The 26223-nt window shown below is 39.6% G+C and overlaps 1 protein-coding gene across 12 annotated transcripts in view; it reads right to left on the bottom strand.

The window, feature by feature from the left end:
- EPB41L3 (erythrocyte membrane protein band 4.1 like 3) overlaps positions 1 to 26223 on the bottom strand; it is a 237916-nt gene that overhangs the window by 135982 nt on the left and 75711 nt on the right. For 4 of the 12 annotated variants that reach the window (XM_074340303.2, XM_019755741.3, XM_074340305.2 and 1 more), the window contains exon 1: positions 12118 to 12250. The exons of 5 other annotated variants lie outside the window; for them this stretch is intronic. Coding sequence is in view for 1 of the 7 variants with exons in the window: in XM_074340313.2 (XP_074196414.2) it covers positions 8998 to 9085 (88 nt within the window). In the remaining 6 variants the exon portion in view is untranslated. Of the gene's footprint in view, positions 1 to 8997; positions 9090 to 12117; positions 12459 to 26223 lie in introns of those variants that run through there. 3 more of the 12 variants (XM_074340310.2, XM_019755724.3, XM_074340313.2) reach the window with 3 other exon arrangements.

The following is a 26223-nucleotide window of genomic DNA, read 5'->3' as shown; positions in this document are numbered from 1 at the left end:
CTCCTAAACATTTTCAAATGATTAATTTCCCTTCATCTCTAGTACCACTTCCTTAATTCAGACCACCCTTAGTTCTTCCCTGGGTAGTAGTACTGCTGCTGGCCACTGAGTACTTACTATGTGCAAAGGACTTATACACAAGTTTGCTGAAAGGATTGCTATATTATGCAGTGATTCTTTTTATTTTATAGAAAAAGTAGTTTTTAAGTTTAAGTATTTTCCAAATTTACAAACCTGTGGAGTCAGAATTTGTTTTGTTTTTTAAAATGGGAAATACTTTATTTTTGTTTTAAAATTAGTTTCAGGTGTACAAAGCAACATAATAATTAAGACATTTACACCCCTCACAAAGTAATAACCATCCTCCCCTAAGCTACTCCCCACTGACATCTTATTTAACTGTTACAATACCACTGACTATTTTCTTTATGCTACACTCCACCTCCTGTAACTACATATGAGGTTGGACAATCAAGGTCGCAAACCCTCCACCGTGCACTTACATGGTGGGAAGTTTGCAAACTCAACCTTCGACCCTGTGTGTGTGTGTGTGTGTGTGTGTGTGTGTGTGTGTATGCACATACATATATGTACATACATATACATACACATACAAGCTTACTGATTCACTCATTCACTCAAAAAAATTACTCAAAACACTAATTATAACTGCAATTGATATCCTGTCTCTTAAAAAGTAAATTCCCCAGGTTACAACAAGGGCCATACTTAGTTTTCTAAAAATCACATTTGACTGTGTCATCTAACAAGACAAAACTCTTCATTGGCTCCAAATCACCCTCAGGATGACATGGTTTATGGGGCTCTGAACTCTGAGCCCAGGCTCATCTCATCATCCTTCCACTGTCTCTGGGTACCATCGTGTACCTTAGTCAGAGGTACCCAACTCCTTCAGGTGACCAAGCTCCTCCTCTCCCTTTGGCCTTTGAATATTCTGCTCAGTCATCTCAAACACCTCTGCTCCTGCCTACTCTAGACCCTCTCAGGCCTCCCCCCTCTCCACCATCAGACGCTGACTCCAGCTGATTGTCCAGGTCTTAGATTAGACCTCTCCTTCCATGACCACCCACCAAGTGTCTGGGTAGGTGTTTCCTTTGTGCTCATTTAGTGCCCCAGCTTCCCTGTCACAGCACGTGTCATAGTGGATTGCAATTCCCATGCAGGTAATTAATCATCTGCGTGTCATGGGTGACGGGGAGCCCTGTCAGTGCAGGCAGACACTGTTGTTCACTTTGTTCACCTCTCTATCACCGATAGTTGCACAGTGCTGGCACTTACTAAGCACTCAGGCTATACCCCATTGTTAGGAGAATGAATGAAGGCACAAAACAGTGGGAGCAGAGCATGAAAAAAATCCAAGACGTTTCCTCCCTGCAATGTTTGCCATCTTATAATAATTCCCCAAAAATACTGTCAATTATTATCATATGCATCGTTATAACTCGAAAAGTGCTTTGACGTCACTTACACCACTTGATCTTCACAATGAGGTAGGAATAGAAAGGGGTTGCTCTGCACATTTATATATGAATTCATGTCTCTGAGACGTTCAATGACTTCTTTTAGTCAAGTCCTTGGTAAATCCAGGTCTTTGAACATGTCTCTCATGTGCACCCATGAGATACTTCAAAAGAAGATGAGTTGGGACACCAAGTTCTGGATTCTGGTGAACTAGAGCTGCCGTTTAATGTGCGTTGGGATTCAAAGGCAGATGCGGGTTTTTTAAAGCACTGAAGCTTTTACCATTGGGGGACCTTCTCTAAGGAAAAGATTTATAAAGTTACAAATTCAAACTAAAGTACAAGCTTCTTTAGTTTTATGGTAAGTCCACATCTAAGTGGAATAGTACAAGAAATTAAACTTAAATAATGAAGAAGAGCATGTATATTCTAAGTAAAAATATCACAAGAAATATACGGTGCAAGAAGGAGGGAAGGCAAGAGTAAAAGCTCTTTATTCAGCAGTTAAAACAGGTCTACTGTAAGGCACTGTACCAGGCCTAAGACACAAAGATGATTAAAGATGTGGTCCCTGCCCATTAGCACGTACAATCTACAACTGATATCACACTTGCAGAGAAAAGGTACAAACAAAGAAGGTTGAAAAAAATATTAAACATCCCTAATGACAGTATCTAAAATAGCCCTCTACACCCATAGTCACTGTGATCTGGTCCTGCTTCAGAGCTTTCAACACTATCTGAAATCATATATGTTTATTACCTGTCCCCCTGCTTAAAATATAGGGTCTAGGAGAGCAAAGGCCTGGTTTGTCCTGTTCACTGCATTAATCCTAGCACCAAGCAAGATACCAGGTTCATAAGCATTCCACAAGTATTTGAAGAATAAACAAATAAATGGATAAAGTAATAAACAAAGAAACAAAACTTTACAAAAGTTTAAAGTTTGGCACACTGGCATCAATCTTTTCCGCTGTACAAGAAATTAAATGAGAAACTTAAACTTAACATTTTAGTATATGTTAGTCTTTCAAAATTAACTATCACTGTTGTCAAATGAGTTATCCTATTGTTGAGAACCACTAACCTATATGAAACGTTTTCCCCCATTGTAGACCATGTTCCTGGAAAAAAGTGTGTACGAGATGTGATCAAATGATGTTTAAGAAACACAGTAAATGTTTAAGCTAAAAAATAATTTATTACAGTAAAAGACACATTGCCATTAATACCCCTCAAAATACTCCCCTTCGCTTTGGACACACTTATGCCATCGTTCTTCCACTTTCTGAAGCAGTTCTGGAAGTCCTCTTTCGTAAATGTCTTTAGTTGCACTGTCATGGCTGTCTCGATGTCCTGAGTCTATTCAAAATGTTTACCTTTCATGGTCATTTTGACACTGGGGAAGAGCCAGAAGTTGCACGGTGCCAGATTCGGTGAATAAGGTAGATGAGGACACACCATATTGTTTTTATTTGAGAGAAACTGCCGTATCAGAAGCAATGTGTGACATGGAGCTTTTCTGTTGGGATCACAAAATATGGTGAATGCTGCTGCCGAGTGCCATCCAACAGAAAGGCAGGGATCTTCAATATGGGGAGTGGCACGTCGGACCTTAGTAACAGTGTGTGACAAGTTTCAACTTGTTTGGTGCAGTCAGTCAGGTGTGAGCTACGGTTGAGAGAAGCTGTGTTTTGAAGTGTGCCATAAATGACATCATGACAATGCTCTGTGTCACACATCACTTGTGGTACGGCGGTATCTGTCAAATAAAAACATTACGGTGTGTCCTCATCCACCTTATTCACCAGATCTGGCACCATGCGACTTCCGGCTCTTTCCCAAAGTCAAAATGATTCACGACATAGAGGCAGCAATGCCAGCGCAACTAAAGACACTAACGAAAAAGGACTTCCAGAACTGCTTCAGAAAGGGGCAAGAACGATGGAATAAGTGTGTTCAAAGCGAGGGGGAGTATTTTGAGGGGCATTAATGGCAATGTGTCTTTCACTGTAATAGGTTTTTTTAATTTAAAATTCACCAAATTGTTTGATGACACCTTGTATATCTTCTCTAGCTTACATTTTCTTTATCCTACAACACAGCTCCTCCCCATGAATTACTGCTATCTAGATTTCAAGAATCAAGGGGGAAAACTTTCCAAATGTCTTGAGTAGACAAATTAGTCAACCTCTATTTTTCCAACCCAATACTTACTCCACTAAGCGTTTTCCTCTGAAAGTTAGTAAAAGTCATCACCTCAGAGCACAAAATTATGGGACAAAGTAGACAAAGAATAAAAAATTCTCTGTAATGAAATTACAGAAATCTCTCTATATCTGTGATTTGAGTAACTCTAGGTAAAAATTACATAAAAGCAAGCAAGTCTCAGGCCCATCCTTAAGTTCACAGATTCCATAATGGCCTGACCTAACAGAAATTTAGGTGCCCCATTGCAGTTAGCACCACTTCAGGATCATAGTTATTTTCCTGAACTGTGTGAATATAAGGAAAACAAGACTGGATTTCAAGTAAACCTAAGATCAGTCAAAACCATGTGCTTGTCAATAACATAACCGAGTAGCCCACATTCCTAGAGAATCTGCATGAAATCTATGACAGGAGCCTGCCATTTGTTAACTCTCTACTGCGAGGACAAAGGAAGGGTTCAGAATTCAAAGCAAGACCAAAGGAAGCTTAACCTTTTCTATCTCTGAGAGCCCAAGGCCTCCACACCTCCTCAACTATCCCAGGCTCGAAAGTGTCTTGACTCTGAATTCAGAGGCTAGTTCAGTTACAAGCTGTGCTGCCTGCTACCCCCCAGGGCATGCTAGTACACACGTGAAGACAGTGGGCACCTGGGATCTCAAGGTTAGACTGTGCTGGGGAGGTCAGCCCTCTGTGAAGAGACTCTGTATTACGTAAAGTTTGAATTCAGACATCAGGAAATATATGGCTACAGGCTAGTTGTTTTAGTTTGTTAAAACTAAATATTCACACACGCCAGTGAGATGTACGCAATTATTAGAGACTCTAACTTTGCTTAATGTCCTGTTTCACCATAGCCCTCTGATGAGTATGCTACAAGACAATGATGAAAAATGTAGACAGTAAGTATAAAGGGGAGAAGGGGCTAGATGACAAGCCTTCAAATAATCATCATCATTAAGGTAATGATCCTTCACCAGTACAGTACAGAACCCAACAAAAATATTTATTTCCCATTTAAAATAACGATATAGATATGGATTTGCATACATGAGAAGGCTTCCCAGGACATAGTTATATAAAAAAGAATATGGTTACATATTAATATTTAAGCTAGAGGTCTACTCATGTAAACTATTATGTACCGATCTATAAATCTATACACATACACAATAAAGCTACTGCTACTTAGCAGGCACTCATGATATATCAGGTACTATGTTCAGTACTTTGAATGTATCATGTCATTTACTCCTCATAGCCTTGTGATTTTAAGCATTGTGGACATTTTATAAATAAACAGACTCAAGGAAGTTAAGAGTGTTGACCATGTCACACACCTATTAAATAGAGACTGGGAGCCCAACCCAGGTCTGTCTAATTCCAAAACCCACTACAGTATATTATATATCCAGAGGGGTGGCTCTGGAAGGATATTTGCCAAAAAGATTAATAGCAGCTATCTTTAGATGATGAGATTTCATCTTTTTGGTTTTCAGTATTGTTAGAATATATCCTAAGAGAGCATGGATTATTTTTTATATCTGAAATAACAAAGATGTTTTAATTGGAAGGGTAAATAAGAATGAAAATCTTTCCATCTTCTGTACATCTCATCTCCTACCACAGATAGTCCAAAAGTAACAATCTTCAACTAAATATGACCACAAAAATATATGTGGTGAATTGCCAAATATCATTGAGAGGAATAATCATTAGATTCAATTTCTGAAAATTTCTGGATTAGTCCATTAACAAAAAAAATCTGTCTCCAGACTCCTATTCTTCCAATACATCCTCTTTTATCACCACATAAACATTTTCCTTCCCTACTCAACTTTGCTTTTTTTTATTGCATTTACAATTTATGTTTCAATTACAGTTGATATACAATACTGTATTAATTTCAGGTGTACAACATAGTGATTAAACATTTATATAATTTACAAAGTGATCACCCTGATAAATCTAGTACCTAACACCATGCACAATTACTACTGACTATATTTCCTACGTTATATTTTACATCCCCATGACTATTTTGTAACTACAATTTGGACTTCTTAATCCCTTCCCCTTTTTCATCCATCCCCCCCAAACCCCCGCCCATCTGGCAAGCACCAAAATGTTCTCTGTAACTATAAGTCCAGTTCTGCTTTATTGGTTCATTTATTTTGTTCTTTAGATTCCCCATATAAGTGTAATCATATGGCATTTGTCTTTCACTGTCTGACTTGCTCTACTCAGCACAATACGCTCTAGATCCACTCATGTTGTTGCAGATGACAAGATTTCATTCTTTTTATGGCTGAGTAATATTCCATTTTATATATGTAACACTTCTTTATCCATCATCCATTGATGGATACCTAGGTTTCCTCCACATCTTGGCCACTGTAAATAATGCTGCAATGAACATATGGACGCGCATGTCCTTTTGAAGTAGTGTTTTGGGTTTCTTCAGATAAACACCCAGAAGTGGGATGATTGGGTCCTTCTTTGTCTCTTATTATAGCCTTTGTTTTAAAGTCTATTTTATCTGGTGCAAGTACTGTTACCCCAGATTTGTTTTTTCCATTACCATGAAATATCTTTTTCCATCCCTTTACTTTTAGTTTGCATGTCTTTCTATCTGAAGTGCCTAGTCAACTACTTTCAATGGCTCCCCACTACCTAGCAAAATAAAAAAATATAACTTAGTCTCATATACAATAACCTTTCAAAATCAGGCCCCACACTCTCTGCGTAGACTCATCTCCTGTTACCCCCGCATGGTAAAGGCTACATTCCAGCTAAATTTAGGCCTCTTGACTTCTGGAATTTCTTCTCAATGACTAATCTCTATCAAAGTCCAACCATCTTCCAAAGACCAAAATGGAAAAGCCAAAATGGAAAATGAAGACTCTTTAAATAGATTTTTCCTATAAAGGGATGCACATAAGAAACATTAATTAATAATAAATACATAGAATGGGCCATGTGAATAAGCACTGAACATAAAGCATTTTTAAAAATCTGCATAGCCAAGTGACAAAGCATATTTCACAAAATTCATGAAACCATTAATTCTAAGTGATAACATGTTATGTAGCACTCTGCCAATTAAGCTATGGCTCATACATTGGAATTTTTACTTTCTCATTCTTTAAAGAACTGTTTTAGATTTATTTAGGTATTCTACACATATGTAAATAAAACAAGAACAAAATTAATTGGCCAAAGTATTACTAAATTTCTTCAAAAGGATAGAATCCAGCTCTTTTGAATTGCACGCCAACTCAGTTATTGCTGCCTTTGCTTTTACACAATAGCATCTTCTATGTTTCTTCACTGATAATGCACTACTTCTTATGAGTGCTCCATTACTGTCTCCAAGGTTTTCTTCCAGTCAGCTGATACCCAATCTCCAATTTTTGATGCATGCTCCCAATCAATGAATTAAATTGCCAGCTTTCTGACTGCCACATGGCTGAGAGCAATTCTCATAGCCCAATTTCAGAGATGTTAAAATGTGAAGAAAAAAGTTTGTTTTAGAAATAATGAAAAACTGGAGCTTGAATAAAACACAAAGAAAGTGAGACTGTAAACACTATATATATATAAATAACAAGCGAGCTTTACAACAAAATATTTTTTTTCTTTTTAGTTCAACCTCAGGATCAATATCATCGCCCAGCCCTAATCCATTTTCAGCTTTTGTCACACTCCAATCTGAGCCCCTCCTCCTCTTCTGAGTAGCCCCTCAATACTAATGTCTTCCGTGACACCAATTAGAGCTGGCAAGAAAGGAAGCAGGCCTCCTGCAGATCTCCCTCAAAGAAGCCATTCTCTTTTTCTCTCCGTACCTGCGCATTCTCTTCCCTGATTATGGCAAAACCTCCAGAACATAACCTAATTTGAGCTATGGACAGATCAGCAAACTTGTTATGAAGAGGATCATGCCATTAAAAATAATGACTACATATATGAGTCCAGTAATTCTCATTTTTAAATAAAGCAGCAGTGCTTTTAAAGCCTTTTCAAATATTATTTGTAGTGAAGCGTCAGTCACAAATGGCCTCATTTTTTATTCAATTCTTTAAATATTTACTCAGTGTTATAAGTGTTTAGACCCGTACTTGGTTTGGGAATGAAACTCCAAAGAGAAATAAGTTCCTACTCACATCAAGCAATTGCTCAGTGTAACTGGAGAGAAAAACAAACGTGAGGCAGGTTAAATATCGTATGTGTTTTCTAGATCTAATACAGACCTTTCTGCTTCTTTTCTTTGTTTTAAGTTTGTAAGAAAGGGCTATTTAAGAACAATGTATCAAAATGTCAGCAATCTAAAAATTAAGTTGTCAGCTATTTCTCTGTACTGCAAATTACAAAAGAATCAGGGGTTTGGTGCTAATAGAAGCTTACAATTCTAAAGTGTGCAATTTAACCAATCATTGCAAGGTTTAAAAATGCAGTAGCAAAGACATTTCAACCAAGTGTTTTGCAGTCTGGTACCTAACTGCAACTTCTCTACTCTTGCGGTTCTTCCCATTTTTTTCCCTCTGCCCTTTGCTTTGGAAATATATTCTGGAATAGCTACACAGTTAAGTAAGAACTGCTCAGAGCTCCTATATACCTAATACACTCACATGAAAAAAATGAGTCATCTTACCAGGAGGTAGAGAAAAGTCAATGAATATCTGCAGCGATTCTGTGGTTCTTCATTTCTTTATGCTCACATCACATTAAATTCAGAAATAAAAACGTGAAATGTACTTTCCAGTTTCAGAATTTCAGACTTCCTCATACAATTTATTCAACATTAATTTGGGTGAAAAGTGTCTGTGATCATCTCTACACTAGAATTCTAAGCAAGGATTAAAATGCTAAATTATAAAATAATTTACAAATAAAACAAAAACTTAAATAGAAATCAATTACCCCAAATCACTGCAGATAGTTTCTAAACTTGTGAAATCTCCAGCTTTTTCCATTTTTCCCAATTGCCAACTGCAATCACATCACTTAAAAATAAACCAGAAAGAACACTGCCTACCCAGAAAATAAACTATCATTATAGACACCACAGACTTTAAAAAGACCACACTAATAATTCAAACCAAGAATTTAACAAGAATGGTATTTTGGTACAAAGACTAGTAAGAAATATATTGACTGTATGCATAAATAAAAATATAGACTCATTATTTTTGCTCTTTAGAAAACTGTAAATGGACTTTTAAAAAAATTATTTTCCTCAATAAAGGGAATATTCAAAGATTTTGACTACTGCACAAAAACCCTCTTCTTCCTTGATCTATGAAACACACCTTCCCATGCAGTCTTGCATTCAGGTCTACCTTCCAGTTCTCCAAACAATACCTTATGGTGCAGTTCAACTTGAGAAAGGAGTCTCATTCATCAGGCAAAATTAAAGCCAGCAAGATGCTTTAGACCATCTGGTTTTGCCTGCCCCACCCTTGTTTCCTTTGAGCCACAGTGATGTCACAACACTGGGCAGGGCAATGACTTCACTGCTCCAGTCCTTTCTTCTGAGCACATAATTCTTTGCAGCCAAGGCAAATCATATGACAGCTGAACCCTCCAGGAGTGTCTGATGGATTACCAACAAATTAGCAGCTAGCTAGCCTTTTGAAAGAAATAGATGTAGCAATTGCACCATTAAAGATCTCTCTAAATGAAGTGGTGCTAAAGACAAATTGACTCCTGATTTTCAATAGCAAGTCTATATGCCATAATAAAGCTGACATTCAGAGGAAAACTGTGGTTGGGTACATGGAAGAGACTAGCGGAACTATAGATGACCAGGGTAGTAGAGTACATAAGAAACTTCTCTCTTCATTGAAGTCAAATTCTCACAGAAAAGAAACATGTATTTATTTTTCAGTCCGCTCTTGGAGTTCTACTTTACTGGAGACGATATGAAATCTAATTTGTGAATTTTAAGACTATTTTTAAAGCACTAACCTAAAAGATGAATATGTATTTTACAACATGGAAGAAAATCCCTTGGACAGCATGTTCACACCATACTTAATATAACGTAAATCCCAAAGGACTCCCAAACTAATGACAATGTCACATCTCTTAGTACATGAAAGGTTGCTGCTCTTCTAGCTGGGTGGCATATTAAAGCATTTGACCAACCAATTTACAAAAACCAATGTACATATAAAATAGCATCTGATCAAGTAAAAACATCCCTGATCTTCTATTTCAACACAATTCAAAGTTGGCCAAAATACAAGCACTGTACAAGAATTGACAAAAACTGTTTTTAACTTAAATCGCCTTTATGCAGAAGAAACGGCTAAAAATTAAATGTAAATATTTCAGAGACACTGACCTTTGACCTATATCTTCTCACACCTTCAGCTAAAAGGAACTACAAATTAAAGTGGCTACTCTTCCTGTTACTGATAAATCATTTACAAAACGTGTTTTACAAAAATTATTTGCCTAAAGTATATTAGCTAGATGAACTTTATGCAGTAACTTGTGCACCTGATATTCCGCTTTTCTAAACCATCAGAAAATCATAATGCAAATGAGGCAGCATTTAGTATTCCAATATTTTTATCAATGCCTTCTGAAATTAACAAATTAAAGACGTGCTTCTCGATTTAGAATTTATTTCCTCTCACAATAACTTTGTTACTCCAACTAAAGTTTTAAAAGTTTGACACCAAAATTAACATGCTTTTTTTTTTCAACCTTGTCTGAGCCAAGATATAAATCACCTCAAATTCCCCAGGGTTCACTCAAGCTTGACGTGCTCCCTTTTCTTAAGAGGACTTTTCTGCTTAATTTGCTGTAATTCATACTATATCCAGGGCTCCCAGAAATAAGTGAAGTTTCCTTGAGACTTTAAACATCCGTGAAAAATTCAAAAAGAATGTTTTTAGCATTTAGTGTAATGATTCTTCTACTAGGGATGGTAATGCTAGCAAGGGAAACTCTAACACCCCTGGCTGCCTCAGAAAAATGGACCCCCAAAAAAGACAGGAAGGACATCTGCAAAAGCAATTCCGCAAGACCAATGTAAAAAAGCTGAAACACCAACTTAAACACGTAATGGAAGAACTGCATTAGCAAGACTGCCTGGCCCCCTCAGGATTTCTCAGCCCAGACTCCAGGAGTAATTAATAGCACATGTTTTCTTTATCATTCTATGTGTTCTGCCACAATCTCTTCCCAACTTTGACCCGGAGCTGCAACTGGAGGAGAAAACCCTAGAAAACTTTGGATCCGTAAATATAAAAACCGAAAAGGAAAGAACGCTCCCACTGCAACCGACCACAGTTACAATTTACTAGGTAACCACACCCACCGCATTGCAGAAGCCTTGAACTTGGCTGGGGGTGGAAGGGAGAGGAGAAAGGGGGAGGGGAAGTAAGGCGAGATTAGAGGGGAAATCCGAGAAAGCAAGCCCCCGCTGCAGGAGCCGGGAAACCCCCGCAAGGAATTGGCTGAGACCAGGACTCCAGCGGTCCGACGCCCCGGCCTCCCCACCCCCACCCGCCGCAGAGCTGCTCTCGCAGACACCTCCCCAGGCACCCCGCAGCCCCGCGGGCGCCAGGTGAGCCGCGCCGCTCCCCGCCCCTCGGCCACGGCAGGCCAGCCTCGGCCTCCCAGCGGAGGGGTGCAAGGGGAGGGAAGGCAGGGGCGACGGGGCCCTGCAGGTGCCCGGGCCAAGAGCAACCGCTTTTGGACGCTGCCTGCTCCCCCTGCGGCCGAGGTGCAGCCCCCGCCAGCGTCTGAGGGACACTGCCCCAGTTCGGGAAGGAGACAAGTTACATAAAAGCTGCCGGCCCGCTCCCGAGCGGAGATGCTTTGTGCTGAGCGCACCTACCCCCGCACCCCGCTCCCGGGACAAGCCCGCAGCCAACACCGCACAGGGCCCCTCCCGCGCGGGCCGGCCACCCGCCCCGGGCGGCGCCGCAGTGTCGCCCTCCCTGCGCAGCCCGCCGGGCCCTCGCCCCCGCCCTCCCAAGGGGTAACTTAAAACATGGCGCCCCGAACGGGGGATTTAGGCAAATTGACCGAGAAAAGGCGCGGGGACCGAGTCGCCCTTTTCGGCGAGGGCTCCGAAGGAGACCCCCCCACACCTCCCCACAGGCCGATGTTCAGGCTCCGGGCGCGTGCCCAACCGATGCTGCAGCGGGGAGGCGGGCGGAGGGTACGTCCCGGGGCACGGGGTTCGGCGCACCGGCTCGGCCCAGCAGGGATCCCAGCAGGCGAGCAGGCGGGGTCCCGAGCTGGGCCTGGCCGAATCTGGGCTCTGGCGATTCCGGCCGCCGTGCAGCGCGGGAGCCACGCGTCAGCGGCGCAGCCCCGCGCGCCTCGTCCCCGGCCTCAGGCTTGTTCTCCGCACCTCGCAAAAGGGAGACCCCCTGGGATCCCCGCGTTCCAGCAGACAGAAAAGTTACCTCGGCTGGGCAAGGAGCCCGGGCGCGCGGCGGCGTGTGGATGGGCTCGGTGCGCGTCTTCCCGGCTGTGCGCAAGAGGCGCGGGCGTGGGGAGGAAGCCGCAGACGCGGGCTGTTTGCCGCGGCTCCCCGCCCCCCTTTGCAGGGGATTCGGAGGCTCAGCGGAGCTGCGGCGGGGGCACACGCCCAGAGACCGCGCAGAGAAAGCCAACCTCGTCCTGACTCCGCTTCCCGGCTGCAGGGGAATGGGCCACCTCAGTACTTTAGGACTGTTACGTGGTAACAGTCTTCTCCATCCAGGCGTAGGGTCAGGCTGGGGACAACACCTCGCGACAGCTGCCAATGGCGTTAGCCTTTGGATGTCCACTTAGATTATTGCCTGGGCCCTCTAATCCCCTCCTCTCCCTTCCCAGACACCCCTTTTGAGAGTGGGGGGAAGGTGTGCCTGACCTTCAGGTGAGTTATTTATTAGCTTAGGGGCTACAGTGATTGTTTTTTTCTTTTTGAAAGAAAAAATTCAAATTGGTGGCATCTTGCATTGGGTGGGCACTCAATAAATATTAAGTTAATAGAGAACACCTGAATTAAAGATGAGGGAAGCGGTTTTCTTTTCGCAGCCTCCTATTCCCCACTATCTTCCCCCCGCCCCCACCATGAATGTTCACAGTTACAGGTGGTCTTCTAAGCTTCCCAGAATAACAGGAAGTCATTATTGATAAAGCTTTACACTGAAATGGAGAGGAAGGGGCTCACACTCTGATGTGTAGGTGACAGAAATTATTCCTGGTCCTCTCACAACATCTAAGTTCTGAGTAACCAAGACATATTTATTAAAATGTTTAAGGTCCTCTCCATATACTCCTAGTTACCCCTCTAGTTCACCAACTCATTGAGGGAGGGAAAATGGATTCACAAAAATATTGTATTTACTGTTGGGGGGCAAACATGTGATGCAGAGTAAATGCTAGTGGCAGAGATTAGTGAGCCTGGTGTGTCCCTGACACTTGGCCTGGGTTTCTAGGACAGGGAAAACAGCAATAGAAAAGGGAGGGGGCGTTTTTCATATTTCACTGGAGAGAAGGTTGGAAAATAATGGTAACTCAGTTGCTATGGAGTTTATGGACCCATACTCTGTGGAAGACGTGCAGCTTTGGGAAATTCTAAGCAAGAAAATGTGATTTACTTCATGTTATAGGAAAAATAATCTGTTGACACAGCAAAAACGAGAATGGACAGTCAAATACCAGGAACTAATAGGAAGTGACGATGGCATTGTTCCAAGTACCAGAGGTAATAACAAGGGCCTGAACTGTCTTTGAAGTAAGTGACAGATAAAGGTGGTAGTTCAAATACTGGATGATATATTTGGGGGTCACCTGTATTAATTTTCTATTAAGGCCACATGAGTGTTAGAGCTATATATACACATAGTACATTTGTACTTACATGGTTGTAAGTGTTGCATATTAGATCTGTGCATGAAGAATGGATTTACATATTTTCCTTTTTTGTGTTCACACTAAAGTGCACCCCTTTAAAAGTGGACTTGAACAAATTATATTATTTACAACAAACACTAAGTTGATATTATTGGAGACACAGATGGTTTCCTGTTTTCATTCATTTTATTGCCATGTTTTGGCTTTTTTTTTTTTTTTTTTTGAAAGCTAACTGTTTTCTCCCGGCTTCATGAATCTTAATCTTTCTCGTGATGTAGAAAATCAGCAACAGTGTATGAATGACTGTTTTCTTGGGAGAGAATGTTAGGATACTAAATATGATTTCTTAAAAGTTAAAAGTACCTAATTATCCTAATGTTTTATGAATTCAAAATTTGCAGTAAAAACCATACTGCTTTATAGTTTAATAGTAAATCTGGGAAGCAATTATTATGCAACCCTTTGGGCTTGACCAAGGCTCTCTGCTATTCTTTTTTGTTTTTCTAAGCACACATGGAGAAAAAGAAATGTCATACAAAGACTCATGAGCAGTACATAGCTCTCTCAGTAACTTGCATCTCTGTAATACACTCTTCCTTCCACCTTAACATCCTGTAGGAGCCCTCTTAGTCATCTCTGTCTCCCCACAGTGCCTCACTGCGTACATTGCAAGCCAAATACTGAACGTTTTTGCTAAATGAATGAAGGGACATCAAATAATGCACTAAGCTGTCACTTTACTTTAAAGGTTCACTTTCCTTGTGAATAAATTAAGGGACTATTTCCAAAATTCCTTATACTTCAAAAAATACTAGGGTTCCATAAAATAAAAAGACATTATCACATCTTAATACCTGCTGAATAAAAGCAATAATGAAAAACCTATCTAACTTTCATCAGAAAATAAAATAATGAGCTCTTCCACATGGAAAAGAGAAGGAAATAGGAAAATAAAGTAGACGGGGGATGATACCATTACAGTTAGATTTGCTTTCTTTCATGAAAAACTAACTTCTCCCTGCATCCCTCTCACTTTCAAAAGCAACCACTGTACACCTAGAGAATTCTTTATTCTTGTCAGTGTATAACCCTTGTGCTTTTCCAGTAATTTACAGAAAAGTAGTTCTTGGGTCCAGGGAGCGACTTTCGTACAGTACCAGAGTTAGTACAGATTTGACATTGAGAATTCAGATTTCTAGTTTAATATGTACACATGGCAAATACTAAAATAATTCATGAAACATGGGGAAAGATTCCATGACTCCAGCCTGATCTTGGGATGCCCATACTTGTCTCTACCACCAAACTAAGGTTTGCCCTACAATGCTAATATTAAATATATGGGTTTCCTGAAATTGCTCTACTGTATAGAACATACATACATACATCACTGAAGACCAACAAGACATCCAGAATTCTAGCCACGGTACAGAGAAATGGAGCACAGCTAACTTCAGGTAAGATATGTGTGTAACTGCTCCCCAAACTATAGGGACAGGATTCCCTACGAACCTCCATCAAACCACAGCCATCAATAGCATACCAAGTCATTGGTATTCACTGGTCCTCTGCTACCTGAAGAACAATAACTCTAACCTGATAGCCAAGGCCAGGGCAGAATTTGCAGGTTGTATTATAGCCATATTGTCAGCCTCATTGACAAGATTCCAGAAAGAAATGAGAGAGAATCTGTCCAGTGAGACCTTTGGAACTTTGTCCTCAAACACAAGCATTGGAAGAATATTGAAGCTTGACCAAACTCTACAAACACTACTCTAATATGGCATGCAACACTCATTTGGCCTCTTTGACAATCTCAGACTACCCTTACTTAAAGCACTGTGATATTTAAAAATATTCCCATATTCTTCAATGCTTTAAGTTAACTTTTCAACTTAAGCTGCCTTGCAGTCACTAGTCGAGGCCTATTCTATGCTGAGAAGAATGTCAGGCACCTGAATTGCATATCCAGTCCTTGAAATCACGTCACAAAATGTTTAGCCGTAGTGTTACCAGGGACCATAAATAAGAGAAATACAGAGATGAATGTATAATTCAAAAGCAACAAGCTAATTCTTCTGAAATGAAAATTTAAGAGTTTCTAGGTTCTAAGAATAGTGTCAAGTTTATAGCTCATTAAGGCTTCCAGATGCTCTCCTTATTCTGGGTACCTATACATCATTTCAGGAGTCTGTATACATGCAGAGCACAGACGCAAAATGAAGTTTTAAAAGATACCAATAAGTACAAATGCAGCACAAAATGTACAAAAATATGTACATATGAGAAGGAGCAAGTTTAGACATGTTAACACATTTTTTAAACATTCCTATTCGTCAAAATTCCATAACTTGCCTCCTGTCTCTCTTTGTACTTTTGTAAAAATAATTAGTCGTAAAGGCAGGACCAATGCATATTATGTAAGTTTAACTCACTGTATTAAAATACACCCTTATTGAAGTATTTTTGCTATCTCCATTTCTAATAAATTTTAGAAATAAATCTCAGCACTTTAAAATAATTTCTAATAAAATGTCAACATTTATTCTAATCCTTAGTTCTTTTTAAAGTTTAAATGCTCAATAATTCTATTCCATTAAGTAAAAATAGAAATAATACTTTATATTTGGGCATTTTATATATAATGGCAAAATATAAAGAATGGAAGTTGGTAACCTGATATTACTAAATTAAACTCCCAAGCTATTCACCACCTAAGACCACATTGATATTCCAAACAATCAGTATTGGCTTATGCCAAGACACTTAACATTTTAATCATTTTCCCCAAAAAAGACATAAAATAAATGCCAGCAAGCCTCTCAGTCTCCTATAAGTTGTAATCAATTCTAACCAGTGATTATTATTTCATTCTAACAGCAATCAACAAGATTTAACTGAGGAAGAAAAAAATGGGTAATAAAACACATTCAGATGTCTGGTTTATAAACTTGTTGACTCTGTCTACAGGTTTATGTTCTCTTTAGGCAAACTTTCCATAGTTAACGTTATAAACTAAGAAATTGTTTATAACTACACCAAGAAAAATGGCATCTTTTTTGCAGCTTAATATGATTCCTATTTTCCAGCATTTTTACCCTTCATTTTCAGTTGCCTAACTATACATGTGTACTTCAACAGTGTGGGTACAACCTGAAAATGTGATTCCACTCTAGTGTACAGCATCTAGATCATTCTGGGAATCATCTAGAGTATCTGTACCCCTTGAAATAAATCTGGTGTCTAATAGGTCAAAGCCATTTTAAAGAAAGCCTCTGCTATTGACTCTTTCCTGTTCAAGATGTTTATCAGGAACTTGTTAGAACATCCAGAGCAGGCTTATTTGTAGATGATACAAATCTGAGGATACCAGTTTCTCAATGCAGGTTGTTTGTGAAGAGTTTATGTTTTATATTTCCATGTCAACAATAATCTTGGAAAGCAATAAAAGTTCACACCATTTATATTAGAATCACTTGGAATGTTTGTGAATAATGTAGATTCTTGGGTCTATCCCCAGGATAAGCAAATCAGAAGCTCTTGGGTGAGGTTCAGAGGACAGGTACTTTTAACAAGCTCCCCAGGTGATTTGAAATCACACTCAAATCACACACTAACTTACCATTACCCCGAAAATAAGACCTAGATGGACAATCAGCTCTAATGCATCTTTTGGAGCAAAAATTAATGTAAGACCGGGCCTAATATAATATAATTATAATGTAATACCCGGTCTTATATTAATTTTTGCTCCAAAAGATGCATTAGAGCTGATTGTCCGGCTAGGTCTTATTGTCGGGGAAACACAGTAGGTGACCAATGTACAACAATAATCGCACAGGTGACAAAGTTGGTGTATTACTCAGATGTTTACTAGAAGTTGGAACAGAAAAGTGGTGGGAGGACAGCCTCATTCAGCCATATAACTGAGTTAAACCAAAGGGAGCCTACACTACAACAGTCAGCACACATTTTGCAAGATTTATTGCTTGGATCCTGTCGTATGCATCAACTTGCAACAGCAGTTCATTAGCAGTAAGTATAGTAATAAATAACAACGAAAGATTGTTCTGTACCCAATTCCAACAATAATTGGATTAGGTGCCCACTTACTGAAGATTGCAATAACACTACAACTCTGACCTTAATTTCCAAGTGCACAAAACATCTTTACAAAGTTGCCAAGGGATGCCTCATTATAATGGAAATGGAGAACTAATTGCTGGCAGTTTTGGTTAAGTTGGAGATTGGACTATCTCAAACCTAGCAAATAGAAACTTTAAATTATTATTAGGTTGCTGCAAAAGTAATTGAGATTTTTGCAATTATTTTTAACTTTTTAAACCTCAATTACTTTTGCACCAACCTAATAATATCACTTGGTATAACATACATATGCTAACAGGCATCCCCTAAACTGATGAGTGAAAATTAGTGAACCAAATTGAATAAAGAAATTTACCAGAGGCTACATCTTTCTACCCTTAAGCACAACTCAAGGAATTTTGTTTCATAAAAACAATATCCTTAACCCTATTAAGTTAATAGAGTGTTAATTTTATAGGTCTTGTATTTTTCATATCAATTTGTAAGGTTATTTTGGTTTTATAATTGATGAGACCTATAGCATGATCAACTTAAATCCCGTTTTACATCTAAATGTATTCAAGTAATAAAAATAAGACAACATGGGGGGTGGCATCAGAAATATTTTCTTTCATTAGAAGAGTGTTAAAGAATGACATTTCAGCTCAATAAAAGGAGACTTCCATTCTAGTAATATGGAACCAGGCTGATTTATGAGCCAGTGGGCTCTCCAACTAACATGTTTAAGGGACGGATACCAGAAGACATCTGTGAACAATGCCCCAGAAGAAATTCCTCTGTCAGGTGGGCCTTTGGGCAAGATCATATTTAATGTCCTGTCCAACTCTAAGATCAAATTTATTTCCAAGTGTTTTCCACCCAGGAACCATGGTTTGCCCATAATTCTTCACTGTTGAAGTAGCAACTCAAATGTTGACTTCATTAAAATATACTGATATGTATGTATATATATTTACATATTATTGAATAGCCTACAGAACTACTCCATTATAAATTGAGATTAATCTGTCATTGGTGTGGTGCTTTTACTCCATGAGTCAGAAGATAATTTCCACTACCTTTTCCCCTCCCATGTCTTCTCTGATCCATCAACTCTAATCTACTTCTCCCACCCTTGCTCATCAGATCTTCCTTTATCTGAGCCTTAGGTAGATGGGCATGATGTTGTTTGAGTCAAGGTATAAAGATTCTAAATGGGAAACCATTATATTTCTAAGCCTTCTTCTGAATTATCCCCAAGTGTCCGAAAGCCCATCCAAAATTATTCCATTGTTTACCAAAATCAAGCAGGCATACACTTACCATATTATGTACATGTTCATGAATGCCATTGGGGCCTGATGAACAGAGTTCTAGATAATGTCTTAAAATTGTGTTGTGTCCCTGAGCAAATTTCAGCTCCTCCTGTTATCAATATCCACTGAAATACTCCTTCCATTTTCTGTTTTATTAGAATAGAGTGGTGGTTCTCATTATGACTGCATGTTAGAAGAATCAATTGTGGGAACTTTTAAAAATAGCAACTGAAGTTAATTACCATGGCTGGGAGATAAATACATGTGGACTTATAATTCTCCCTACTTTGTGTACATTTCAAATGTTTCATAATAAAAGTTTTAAATTAAAAAATAATTTTAAAATATGAATGCTTGAGATCTATACCAAACCAGTTAGATCAGAACCTCTGGGTAGTGAAGTCCCGACATCAATATCTTTTAACATTCCCCAAGTGATTTTTATGTGTAGGCAGAGTTGAGAAACAGGAGTAAAAAAAGACTAAAACACAAAATTAAATTGAACGTTAAGAATCCCTCAAAAGAAGGATGCCATAAAAATAAATATTAATAGCAACCATCTACTTATATCTTTAAACAATTACTTGAAGTGTTTGATAGAAGCCACTGGATTAAACATGCATGTACCCATTATCCTTTATGAAGGTAGTTGTTTTTTGAACACGTGTTCGTTTTCCTTAGCAGTGCCTCCCATCAGATTTGTTGACATTCACACTCTTTAGGGGAAACCTATTACTGTGTTTGGCCACCCTTTTCATTGTAAGATGTCAATAAAATGCTGGCATATTTAACAACAGGCATAAAGAACTCATAACATTAAGTATCATGACTAGAATTTCAACAGCTCTTCAAACACCCCAAAGAACAAAGTATCATTCATTGTTTTATTCCAAGTTCCTGTGTGATGTAGAGAAAATACAGTAGAGCACACATGATTATCTTAGGTGATGATTAATAGAATGTTCCAGCATGTAGTTAGAAGGGTCTGATAAGGAATCATGCCTACATTTTCCAGTCAAGATAGCAGAGTAGGTAAACACTGTGCTTACCTCCTCTCATGACCCTATCAAAATTACAACCAAACTACAGAAACACCATCATTGATATTGCCTGAAGTCTAGCTGAGCCAAAGCCCTACAGCTAACAACATACAGAAGAAGCCACCTCAAGATTGGCAGGAGGGTGAGAAACATGGAACAAGATGGTCACACATCCCCATGTGACCATTAAAAATTGGGAGGAATATATTGGCTGTAGAGGTCCCACTTGGAGGAGCGATGGTTCCCAACCTCATACCAGGGTCTGCAGCCAAGGGTTCCAGTGTCCAGGAGAGAAGTCCCTATAACTTCTGGCAGTGAAAAGCAGCAGAGATTGTGGTTGACTGAATTGGAGGGCAGCTGAAATCCCAGGCAGTCCTCTTAAAGGGCCCACATACGGATTACTTGCTGACGGACTTACTCGCTCTGAGCTCCAGCAATGGGGCAGTAGCTCGAAAGATGCCTCAAACATACGGAGAGGAACTGAATTGTCTGGCTGCAGGGAGAGGACGGTAGGCAAAGCTTTCTCCCAGATGGAGGAGCTGGCAGAAGCCATTGTTTGTTTGTTGAGCCCTCCCCACTCCTGGCATGCAGATGTATGTGGCAGCTATATCTGAGTCTCCATCAACCTGGCTAACACCATTCATTCATCCTGCCCTGGTGATTCCCTGAGACCATGCCCAACCCAACTTGTTGACCCACCCAAGCAACTTCCAGTGGCTTTTCAATACAAATGGCCTGTCTTGGCTCATGTGGCAGACTTTCCTAATATCTCCAAAGGTTCACAGAACCCAAACAAGCAGCATCTAGTTTCATCCCATACCTCAGACCGAGCATCACTATGCCCAGCCCTAGGGGCAGCCAGCCTTCGTTCACAGCTAGGCCTGTTGAGGCACCTCCAAGCCCAGCATGGGTGGCAGCTATCTGCAAGTCCCTTTGTGGCTCATACCAGGTGTTCCTGGGCTGAGCACAGGCTGCCGCTAAACTTAGCCTGCAGCGGGTCCAGTTCCAGGAGGCCCTGGGTCCTGCAAGCCCAGTGGCCAGCTACAGACAGAGGCAGAGCATCACGCAGCCACCTCCAAAACTGACACACTAAAAGGGCAGACTGAGCAGCCACCAGAGCCATGCTAAAGCAATCCTGCTCTGTAGGGTCAGCCCTGGTACTACATTTCCACCAATGCAGTCATAGCCAGTCCTCACAACCAATCAGCCCAAAGGTCAATCCCTCCCACTGACATGCAAACAGCAACCAAGACTCAACTACAACAGGAGCACACACACAACCCACACAAGAGTCACACCTGGAGTACCCAGCTCTAGTGACCAGGGGGACTGTGTGTCACTAGGCCCCAAAAGCCACCCACTACAGAAGGCCACTCTACTAAGACTGGGGGGCATAGGAGCCCTACCTAATACATAAAAACAAACACAGGGAGGCAGCCTCAATGGGGAGACAAAGAAACATGTCCCAAATAAAAGAACAAAACAAATCTCCAGAAAAAGAACTAAACGAAATGGAGACAAGCAACCTATTTGATACAGAGTTCAAAACACTGATTATAAAGATGCTCACTTATCTCAGGGAGAATTTCAACAAAGAAATAGGAAACATGAAAATAGAGACAGAGAACGTAAAAAAGAACCAGTCAAAAATAAAGACTACAATAAGCAAAATGAAGAATACATTAGAGGGAATCAATAGATTAGATGAAGCAAAGGACTGAATCAGTGATTTAGAAGATAAGGTAGCAGAAAACACCCAATCAGAATAGAAAAAAGAAAAAAGAAAAAAAAAAAAAAAGGAGAATTTAAGGGGCCTCTGGGACAACATCAAGCATAACAATATTTGTATCATAGGGGTACCAGCAAGAGAAAAGAGAGTGGAAGGAATTGAAAACCTACTTGAATAAATAATGATGGAAAACTTCCCTAACCTGATGAACGAAATAGACATACGTGCCTGGGAAGTGCAGAGAGTCCCAAATAAGATGAACCCAAAGGGGTGCACACCAAGACACATCATAAGTAAAATGCCAAAGGTTAAAGACAAAGAAAGAATGCTAAAAGCAGCAAGAGAAAAACAGTTATCTACAAGGGAGCTCCCATAAGATTATTAGATGATTTCTCAACATAAACTTTGCAGGCCAGAAGGGTTGGGCATGAAATATTCAAAGTGATGAAAAGTAAGGACCTCCAACCAAGATTACTCTACCCAGTAAAACTATCATTTAGAATTGAAGGACAAATAAAGAGCTTCCCAGACAAGAGAAAGCTAACAGAGTTCATCACCACCAACCAGTATTACAAGGAATCTTAGAAGGACTTCTTTAAAATGAAAACATAAATAAGTAAATACGTATAATAACATGGCAATAATGAAATATATATCAACAATTACTTTCAATGTAAATGGATTCAATGCTCCAATTCAAAGACAGTGTGGCTTAATGGATAATAAACAGGACCCTTACACATGCTGCCTACAAGAGACTCACTTCAGATTGAAAGACACACAGACTGAAAATAAAGGGATGGGAAACAAATATTTCATGAAATGGAAACAAACAATCAAAAGAATCTGGAGTAGCAATATTTATACCAAACAAAATAGACTTTAAAACAAAGGTAATAACAAGAGACAAAGAAGAACCCAGTAATCCCACTTCTGTGGATTTATCCAAAGAAACTCAAAACTCTACTTCAAGGGGACAAATGCATCCATATGTTCACTGCAGCATTGTTTACAATGGCCAAGATGTGGAGGCAGCCTGTATGTCTGTCAGTGGATGAATGGATAAAGAGAAAGTGGTACATGTATACAATGGGATAGTGCTCAGCCAAGAAAGGGAATGGATTCTTGCCATCTGCAGCAGCATGGATGGACCTGGAGGGTACTGTGCTGAATGGAGAGTATGTCAGACAGAGGAAGACGGATGCAATGTGATTTTGCTTATAAGTGAAACCTAAAGAACAAAACAAACAAAACAGAAATAAACTCACAGATACAGAGAACATTTTGATGGTGCTAGATAGGAGGAGTGTTGGGGGTGGTGAGTGAAAAAGGGGAAGAAATTAAGTAGTACAAATTGGTTGTTACACAGTAGTCATGGGGATTTAAAGTAAACCATAGGGAATATAGTCAATAATAAGGTAATAACTGTGTATAGTGCTAGGTGGGTACTATACTAGTTGGGGGAATCACTTCTTAAATTATATAAATATCTAACCACTATGTTGTACACCTAAAATTAATATAAAATAATATTGAATGTGAAGTGTAACTGAAAAATTTAAAAGGGGGGGAAAGGTAAAGGGGAACAAGAGGCTCAAATTTCCAGGTATAAAACAAATAAGTCATGGGAATGTAATGTACAGCACAGGGAATATAGTCAATAATATTGTGATAGTGGGGTACAGTGTCAGAAGGTTGCTGGACTTATGGTCATGACTTCTTTAGGTATATACACGTTGCAAAATTATTGTGTACACTTGAAACTGATATAGTATTGTATGTTAACTATATTTTAATAAAAATCTTTAACTATATTTTAATATAGTATTGTATGTTAACTATATTTTAATAAGAAAAGGATTCATGTCTAAATAAATAATGAATTGGGGCTAGTGATTTTTCCCCCAGCGGTGTTCAGGCCTTGGGATTCTACCTCATGGTGCCCAGCCCAGCCCAGGGATCACTATGTTTACTAAGAGCCAAAATTTATTGAGCATTTATCTTGCGCAAGTTACTGTTTTATGAGCTACTCTATGAGAATACTCATTTTACCATCACAAGAACCTTGTAGAATAGATTCTGTGATTACTCCTATTTTATAGAAGGAGTAAATGAGGCAGAAACATATTCAACAATATGTCCAAGTTTACACGGGTATGACCAATAGAGCCAGGATACAAATTAGGGTGGTCTAACTCTACAACTAGATCTATAAGGCGTCTAACTACACAGTTAAATATATATACATATGCACACATGCACATATTCGATTAAATCCCATGAAATTGCCAACATTCAACTGATTTTCAACTTTCAAAAACAGTAATTTTCAGTATAAAACCATACTGCAATGACAAAACATTGCATTAACTATGAATGCAGAGAAGCACTGAGCTAAGGAATGACTATTTCTACTACCATATGCTAATACATATGCGTATTAGAGAAGAGAAAAAGTCCTCTGAAAAGTCTCTAAGAATGCTAATACAGAAAGAATACTCAGGCTGTTTGTAGTCTAAGAAGCTACTAAAAGAACTTAAGACAAATGCTAATCAAAATATAATAATTATTAACTTTTATTTAACATCTACTATATGCTGCATTCTGTTTTTAAGAGCTCCATATATATTATCTCTTTATTCCTCACGGTTCTATGAGGCAGGAATTGTTATGATCCACATTTTACATATGATAAAACTGAGGTCACTGGGCATCTAAGTAATGCATCCCTGGTCACACATTTGTGAAGTAGTGAGACCAGGCAATTTTATTTTGGAAACTGCTCTTAACCACAATGCTAACTTGTTCATACAGAATGCCGTATGTTCAGTTGGAGTTTCCTCCACAGAAAAAGGAATATTACGTTTAAAAGCTGTACTACCAAGGGAATCCATGTGTAAATACGCACCTATTTTTCTAAGAAGAGCATTTGACTTACTATTTATTTACTATTTTCTATTTAGAATTTGAGAAAAAGTTCAAAGGAGAGTGCTCTTCTCCATTGGTAAATCCTAGCGGCTCTATTTCAAAATACATCCAGAATCCCACCGCTGGTCACCACGCCCACTGCCAGCAAGTCATCACTATCCCTCGCCGGGGCTCCTGCAACAGCCTCATCACATTTCTCTTCCGCCCCCCTCCAACCTTCACAGTCCTTCTCCCAAACAAAAGATACTGTAATCCCAGTAAGACAAGCCAGATTATGTCGCTCATGTTCTAAGCCTCCCAAGACCTTCAGACCTGCATCAGCACCCTCGCCCCATTCACATCTACAGCCACACTCCTTGCCTAGCTGACTCTGGCCTCCTGGCAGATTCTTAGACCAGCCAGGCGCACATTGCCTTCAGTCTCTCCCATGTGCTCACACTCTCACCTCCTTCAAATCTGTTCGTATGTCCCCTTCTCACAGAGGCCAAGCCTGACAACCTTATTGAAAACTGTGACTGGGCCACCCCCTCATCCTGTTCCAAGTTTTTTTGTGTGTTTTTCTGTTTTGTTTTGCTTTTTTGTTTTTAATCATCTAAGATACCTATCATTTCCTTGTTTATGTGTATTGTCTGTCTCCCACCATTCTCAATGTAAGTCGCAGACGGCAGGGGTTCTGGGCTCCTATTGGCTGGGTGTCCCAGCCACATGGAACATAGGGAAGACATTCAATACATGTTTGTTGAATGTGAAAATGGAAAAAGCAGCAGGGATTATAAAATATGAGATTGGGGAGAAGAGTGACTATGGATAGAAAGTACAGAATTGAAGAGTTAGGTTGCCCAGGATTGGGATTAGACACCAGAAGGAAGAGCTCTTGAAGGAAGAAATGCTAAGAATGTGATATGTGATAAAAAAAAAATGTGTGCATAGTTATATGTAATATACCTCCTCCACGTCCACCAGTGGAACTGATTTGGGCAAAGTCTCCCAACCAACCTCCCCACCCTCACCCCTGAACCAACATGGATGACACCAGCAGGGTGTATCTCCCAGCACATCCTCAGAGATGAAAGGAAAGAATGGTAAAGCCACCCCATTTCAAATGCCACTGGGTCATTTGTTAACATCAGGGTGGATTTAACAAGCACTTATCTTCTCAGGACAAAAGAAAATATGACAGAATCCAAGTAGGAACCTCTTTACTCATCTGTACAATGTAAATGATCACTGCAGTGGAAAATGTCAGGTCAAGTGAGGCAGAAGTGTCCAGGCTAATGTTATTTTTCATATCAATCGTTGCCATGGTGACATTTAGCAATGACCAGGCAGTGAATATTTTTAAGAGGCTGTTGGATGAAAAGAAGTTGCAACCCAGCCTTTGTCTTCACAAATCACACTTATCCTACTTGCTCCCATTAAATGGCTCACTTCTTTTAATTGCACTTGGCATGCCCACAAAAGATGAGTTTTAGATTCTATCATTTCAGGCTTGAAGCGTATACTGTGTTTTTCCATTTGGCCTGCATTAAAGTTTTATTCGGTGATTCACAGTGCCTTTTCAAAGGTCAC

This window comes from Rhinolophus sinicus, chromosome 4 (assembly GCF_057876585.1).
Source record: "Rhinolophus sinicus isolate RSI-liver-muscle chromosome 4, RSI-T2T, whole genome shotgun sequence".
NCBI lineage: Eukaryota > Metazoa > Chordata > Mammalia > Chiroptera > Rhinolophidae > Rhinolophus > Rhinolophus sinicus.
The sequence above is the reverse complement of the archived record's forward strand: the minus strand, read 5'-3'. Positions and strand labels throughout refer to the sequence as shown.